The 7,815-nt window shown below is 34.5% G+C and overlaps 1 protein-coding gene across 9 annotated transcripts in view; it reads right to left on the reverse strand.

Annotated features, from left to right (window-relative positions):
- The window catches only part of LOC105501230 (UDP-glucuronosyltransferase 2B9), a 476,097-nt gene that overhangs the window by 9,482 nt on the left and 458,800 nt on the right, over positions 1-7,815 (reverse strand). For 3 of the 9 annotated variants that reach the window (XM_011927060.1, XM_011927058.1, XM_011927059.1), the window contains 2 exons: positions 2,945-3,358; positions 1,512-1,660 (listed from right to left, as the gene is read on the reverse strand). In XM_011927060.1, the coding sequence (XP_011782450.1) occupies positions 1,512-1,660; positions 2,945-3,358 (563 nt within the window). Of the gene's footprint in view, positions 1-1,511; positions 1,661-2,944; positions 3,705-7,815 lie in introns of those variants that run through there. The other 6 variants (XM_011927054.1, XM_011927065.1, XM_011927063.1 and 3 more) reach the window with 5 other exon arrangements.

Here is a 7,815-nt window from a genome sequence, read left to right on the forward strand (position 1 = left end):
TGTGGGAAGTCAGGGACCCCAGAAAAGAAGTGAAAATGGCAGGTCCTTGCCTTAAGCGATGATATTATCCTGTGAAATTCCTTTTCCTGGCTCATCCTGGCTCAAAAATCTCCCCCACTGAGCACCTTGTGACCCCTGCTCCTGCCTCCCAGAGAACAATACCCCTTTGACTGTAATTTTCCTTTACCTATTCAAATCCTATAAAACAGCCCCACCCTTATCTCCCTTTGCTGACTCTCTTTTGGGACTCAGCCTGCCTGCACCCAGGTGAAATAAACAGCCATGTTGCTCACACAAAGACTGTTTGGTGGTCTCTTCACAGGGATGCGCATGACACAGGTGTCTGTCAACTATGACTTTGCAAGAGAAGATAATTCTGATGTACTGAAAAATCTAGCTCTATTAAATGGAAAATGATATCTCAAGTGACCTGCACATGTTAAGTAATTAGTAGTATTAGCAATAATAACAAAATAACAATAATTGCAAAATTAATAATATTTATGAGTAACTAACTACAGGCCAGAGACACTTCAAGTGTTTTGTCTGTGTAATATATTTTCCACACAACATGAAGTTGCCACTATTTTTGTAAATGTAGGCATCATTATTTCTATCAACATTCTAGTCTACTTTTCCATCATCTGCTACCTGAATCCATGCAAAATTTCCTGAATGGTTGGCTCTTTATTCTGACCCTCCTGCAATTTGATCATTGAATTATCTTGAAAGCTCTTCTTAAAGAAGGTAATCTTTCTATGTATCTTTCTGTCTTAACTCTTTTTCATAGTTTTTCAATGGGCTTAATAAATATTTCAACTCCCAATATGTATCTGGCTCTAATTTGCCTCTCAGCATCATCTGATTCTTAGTCTCTTCCTGCAAACTAAACCTGAGGGCTTGAGAACTGTCCTGAGCACTTTACCTGCTTTCCTTCTTTTGTCTGTCTCTCCCCATCATTCTTTTACTTATTCTTGCGTATTGTTCAGCTCTCATCTTAGTAATCAGTGACTCCAGGATACTTTCTATTATCTCCACTGATGCTTTCTTGACATTAGGCTTTTCCTCGAGATAATAGTTTTTATACAATTTTTATTACTTGTGCATATTCTATCTTTTGAAGTAGAATGTAAAGTATGTGGGGACAGAAACTGTGTCCATTTTTTTTCCCTGAAAATTCTGCACTTACCTGTGTTTCGTGCTAATCCCTTTGTAAATGTTATTTGAATTAATGACCAATACTTTCTTAGACATTAAATAACGAAGACTTTAATTTAACCAACTCTATTTCTGAAGTCTCCTTAGTATTCCCCTCTATTTTCAGTACTCATGAAACTCATATACATGTGATGGTATCAGTATGTACATGAGTTTCTAATTGGTATCTGCTTTACCCCACCCACTTCCCATCTTTCTTTCAGTGTAAGTCAACCACTCTGAATGAAGACCGTAGAATAAATTCTACTGAAAATTCAAAGCCAACAAAATAAAGCCAATGAAAGTATGTTTACCTTAGGTAGGGGTTTGACAGGTTTGCAGTGGAGTCCTCCAACAAAATCAACATTTGGTAAGAGTGGATGTGGAAACTGAAAATTCCAGGAGTTTCGAATAAGCCATATGTCAGCTTTCCCCATTGTCTCACATAATGTAGTGGGTCTTCCTGACAAGGATTAAAAAAAAGAAAAGGTGGATGACACAAGATAATTACATAAGGTAATTTTCTGAAAGGGGTTAGAATAATGTAGGCAAAAATATAGGCAAAGTGTGTGTATTTCAAAAAATATATACATATATTCATCTATAGACATAATTTAATTTTATGTATTATTTATTTTACCCATGTATATTTATAAGAAAGAAAAAGTAGTAGGAGAATTGTGAGGTTAAGCTACATCTCTAATGTCACATCAGTATACTCACAATCACAAACAATTATTAAAATAAGTCATAGAGAATTAAACATCAATTTCTTTTTAAAGCTTCAATAGTAGCATATGGACACTTAAATAACTCTTTGAGCTGCATAGTCAATTAATTCTACTGTACACATAAAAATAATTTTCTAAAAATTATCTAGTTTACACAGCTCATTAAGCTAATTCTTTTATCTTTGGTTCTTCAAGTGAACTGTGGACTATGTTGTGAGTATGGTTGAAATCTTTGTACTCTTTTAGATTGAAGTTAAGATCTTAATAACATTATCTTTAAGTAAATATATTTATAAATTATAGCTAGAAATTTTTGAGAAATTATTGAAATAAAGATTTGTACTCAACCTTAATCTGTCTTATATTTTTTAATAAAGAGACATAGTTTGAAAAAAACTATGTAGATATAAAAACTTTCACACTTCAACAAGATGATTGGACTTTAAATGAATGGTTTCCAATTCTTTAATGAAATAATATAGAAACATTAGAAACTTCAAATTACCTTTAATGATTTATGCATCTGAGATATAGACATCCCTCTCTCTATTGTGAAGGAAACCTTCTGGTAACATGGGAACATCTTTTGATTTCTAAATCAGAAAACCAAGCTTTACAAGAAAAAATAATTTTGGCAGCTATATAGATAGTTGTAGAAAAATGTATAACTACTCATTCTAAATCTATGCATTCAGTAAGATGTTATTTGATGGGTTTTACTGTTTTTAAGATGTAAAACAATGTATAGTAAAACAGGTGTGTAATTGCTTAAAGTCTTAGATGCACTAATACATAGGTTTATGGTTTCTTTGGGTGTTCTTTGTGAGTGATGGCCACAGGGTTTTAACTGACCCTGTAATTTAAGCTTTTCTATAATATTTGTGAGATTGATAGATCATCTTGTATTTTCGTTTTATAAATTCACTTACCAAAACCCCACTACCCTGACTTTATGGCTTTATATAAGCTCTGCTTCAAAGACACAAAGAAGTTACAGATTGAAAAAAAATACTTACCTAGAACTTCACTATAAAACTGATCCCACTTCTTCATGTCATGCATTTGGTAACAAAAATCAAAATAAAGCATATAGATCATATTTTTTACCCTCTCCATGAAAGTCATTTGATCACTCAATTCTGACATAAAAGCAGGTACGTAGGAGGGAGGGAAAAGAAATCCTCCACAATGCTTTTCAAAAACGTAGCCAGGAATGAAGCGGAGACTGTACACAAGGGGTATGTTAAATAGCTCAGCCAGCAGCTCACTACAGGGAAATGTAGGATCTGCAAAAACGACGTCAAATCTTGACTCTTGTAGTTTCTTCATTAATTTCTTATTTGAAACCACATCTTTACAGAAATTTCTAATTATGTCACCAAACCTCCATGTTATTTCTTGCATTTCTGAAAAGTATAACCAAAATGTATCTTTTGGAAGTTCTGACCATCTCTTAATCCCTTGCATGATGATATTCTCTAACTCAGTTTTAGTTAAAGATGTAGGAAAAACTTCAATTTTAAGAGCGGATGAGTTGTTGGGATCAAAAAGAATGGAAGCTGAAGATGCCAGGACAGTCACCTCATGACCTCTCTGGACAAGCTCTTCCAGGATTGTCTTCATATTCATCCAAAGGCTGTATTCTGCTGCCCACACCAGCACCTTTCCACAACTCCCAGAGCTAAAGTAAAAGCTCAGTTGTATTAGCAGAATTACTGAAGTCCATTTCACAGACATCCTGGTGCAATGCAATGCTTGTTTTCCAGTTGCTGTTCCCTTCTGTCATTTCTCATGGTTATATCCAATGATAAATTAGCCAAGAAGTTAAAATGTAACTCTTATACTTCAAAGTACATACAACATCATTAAATCAACATTCTGAGCATGTGCATAGCAAGGAGACAAATGAAGGTAAATGACCTGTTTACACAGATGTGAGTAATTTCCCCTTTATGTTTCTGAGTGCTATCCTTCAGCTAATATCAAGGATCTTGTATAGACATGCCATCTGTCTTATGCAATATATTTAGAAGAGTGTCCAGAATTGTATCAGGGAAACACCATGTTTCTGCAGTCCATTTGACACAAAACTAAAGATAACATGACTAAAGATGGTCCACATATTTTGTACACCTTGTTGACATATAATTTAAATAGCATACAATTTATCAATTATTGTGTAAAATTTACTGTTTCATAGTACATTCACAGAATTATGCATCTACCATAATAATCAATTTGAGAGCCCTTTTATCTCCCCAAAATAAGCCCTATAGCCTTTAGACTTTTCCTCTCCACCTCTAGGTTCTGCATTTCCCCTGTCCTGGGTAATTGCTAATTGAATTTCTATCTCTATAGATTTGCCTATTCTGGATGATTTTTAATACATGGAATCATACAATATGTGGTATTTCGTGAGTGGCTTCTTTTATGTAAAATAATATTTTAAATGTTCATTTATGATATAGCATATACATGTTGATTCTTGCAACAATTATGTAAGATATTGAGAGTGTGAAGATAACACTATCTTTAAAAACTTTGTTAAAGTAATCAAAGATAAAGAGAGAAAAAGAGAAAAGTAAATCAAACTTGTAGTGCATTCAGCATTAATCATTAGGTTAACTTGTTCTCTGACTCACTTCCTCATAGTTATTTGGCTATTGTCCTAGAATTATGCAGACCCTGGTTCCTCTTAACTCTTCTATAGATAATAACTTAAACATTATGAAATGATCAACTTTCCTTCTGAGGTATTCCTTCAGGTCCAGCACACTGACAAAATTACTAACTCAGCAGGTCTGAAGGACCTCACTGATGCCAGCTCATCTAGAGGACCTCACAAGGTACTGACTCAGCAAATAATGTTCTTTCTTGTTCTGATAACTTTGTTTCTACTACCCTGACCAATTAATTACCCAAATTTTCCAGTCCATCACCATCTATGATCTCCTTAAAACTTCCCGCTCAGACCTCCTTGAGGAGTTGGATTTGGGGTTCTTTTCTCCTCTCCTTGCTCAGTGTCCTGCAATTATTAAACTCCTTCTTTGCTGCCAAACCTGACATCTCAGTGTAATGGGACTATTATTCGACAGTACGCATGTGAACCTGTTGGTCCTATAACAAAATTTCAATGGAATAAGTAACTGCAAATATAATAAAACTAGAAAGATAACTATAATTAGAAGTGGAACTTAATGATGTAACAGAATTGATGAAATCTCATGACAAAACAAATAACTGAGGAGTTACTTCTTAGGGAAGAGCAAGAAACTTATTTCTTGAGATTTAATCTACTCCTGGTGAACATGCTATAAACATTGTTGAATGACAACAGGAGATTTGGAATATTACTTAAACTTACTTTATAAAGTAGCATTAGAGTTTGAGAAGATTAATTTCAATTTTGAAAAAAGATCATCTGGGGCAAAATGCTTTCTGGCAGCATTGCATGCTGAAAAAAATATTTTGTGAAAGGGTGGGTTAATGTATGTGGCAAAAGCCATTGTTGTCTTATTTTTAAGTAATTGCCACAGCCATGCCAACTGCTAGCAGCCACCACTATAATAAATTATTAAACATCAATATTGATGTGAGACTCTCCATCAATAAAAGTTTCACTCACTGAAGATTCAGATGATCATTAGTACTCTTTACCAATTAAGTGTTTTTTAATTAAGGCATGTACTTTGTAGACTTAATAATATCACAGACTGAATACACTACAGCATTGTGTAAGCATAACTGTTTATATGCCTTAGAAACCAAAGCAAATTGTGTGATTCACTTCATTGCAATATTTGCTTTATTGTAGTATTCTAGAACCAAATCTGCAGCATCTCAGAAGTATGCCTTGTATCAGTGAAAACATTTAATATGAGATAAACTCTAAAATATATATTTCAGTTGAATGGGCTCTATTTACTCACCCCTTCTGTTCCTCTTTGTGAGAGCCATGCACATTAGCTACTTTCAGTCAGTCATTTTGGCCACATACATTAACCCACCCTTTCACAAAATATTTTCTTAAAGTTTCTAATTCCCACAAAACACAAACATACACAGACTTTCTGTCATTCCACACAAAGCCCAAAGGTACAAGGCAGTTTTGGAAAACAAATATTTTACATCACCTTACCTATGTGGACCCTCACTAATTAGCTGATAATACATTGAATAGCTATAATATAAAGACAATTTTGATATGAATCACAACAATACAGGATGTTTAGAATTCCAGAGAAAAAACACAAGTACTTCTATATGAAATAATTAGAAAAACTTAACAAGGCAGGAAACATATGATATAAGATGAAAGCTTTGATTGCACATAGGCAGTGTGTGGACAAGAAGAGATTTTCGAATAAAGAACAGAAAGATTATAGGTCACGCACATATGGAGAGCATCCCAATGTGCATGGATCACAGAGAAAGTTGAGGGCAGGAGATTACAAAAGACAGTTACTTTGGAATGAAGACCTTAGGCAGTCTTACTTGTCATACTATGAATCGGAGTTTAATACATCACCAAAATTTATGTACACAACTTTTAAAGGATGACAGTTATGAAATCAAGATATTCCTTTAGCAAGCAACTGTATCAACTAATATTGGCATGTAAAGTCAAGACCTTAAAATTAGAAAGGATTATTAAAAAAATGCATTTGTAAGCAAAACAGGAGATCATAATGGCCTGATATGGTTTGGCTGTGTCCCCGCCAACATCTCATCTTGAAGTGTAACTCCCACAATTCCCACATGTTGTAGGAGGGACGTGATGGAGTTAATTGAATCATGTGGATGAGTCTTTTCCATGCTATTCTCTTCATAGAAAATCTTTGCTTTAGATTTTGCTATTTGTTTTTGGATAGTTAGTTTTCTTTACTTTCTGCTTTTCTTCATGCCTCCTTCACCCCTTGATATTATATATTAATTTATTTTTAATTAGAAAAGAAAATGAAGTTACTTAGAATTTATGTTCAATGTTGAATTTTGTTCATCTTTATGCCTTTTGTCACACACTTTTTTGTTAATGGGAAACCTATATGAAAATATTACATTTGAAAACATAGGAATACATAGATGTTCCAATTTCATAAGCAAAACAAATTTCACAATCCTAATTAGCATACTTGCTTCTATTGAGTTTTATGAAATTTAATTAAACATTAAATTTGTAAAAACTCACTGGATAGTGTATAAATAGTACTACCTAAAGAGTGGGAAACTACGATTGCAATAACAAGAAAATTAAAATTAACTGATTGTTGGACTCTAATATCAAAATTGTAATTGCCTTTTAATTGTAGAAAAGTTTAATTCATAAGAAAGACTACATGAATCTAAGCTTCTACTTTCACACCCAAGTACACTGGATGGAGTTCTTATACAATCAAATATGTTGACGAGATTCTAGGGCATAATTATTCTCTATCTTTGTTTATCGGCCCTCCCTTTATATGTTCCTTGGAGTTAGCACACTTCAGCGTTGTTTTTGTTTGTTTGTTTTTGAGTAGTTAGCACAGACCTTAAGATTTAAAATCTTGGCCGGAAGCAGTGGCTCAGGCCTGTAATCCCAATGCTTTGGGAGGCCGAGGCGGATGTATCAAGAGGTCAGGAGATTGAGACCATCCTAGCTAACATAGTGAAACCTCCTCTCTACTAAAAATACAGTAAATTAGCCGGGCGTGGTGGCGGGAGCCTGTAGTCCCAGCTACTCGGATACTAAAAATACAAAAAATTAGCTGGGTGTGGTGGCAGGGACCTGTAGTCCCAGCTACTTGGGAGGCGACGCAGTAGAATGGCATGAACCAGGGAGGGCAGAGTTTGCAGTGAGCCGAGATCAGGCCACTGCACTCCAGACTAGGCAACAGAGTGAGACTCCGTC

Source organism: Colobus angolensis, unplaced genomic scaffold, assembly GCF_000951035.1.
Source record: "Colobus angolensis palliatus isolate OR3802 unplaced genomic scaffold, Cang.pa_1.0 Scaffold70, whole genome shotgun sequence".
Classification (NCBI taxonomy): domain Eukaryota; kingdom Metazoa; phylum Chordata; class Mammalia; order Primates; family Cercopithecidae; genus Colobus; species Colobus angolensis.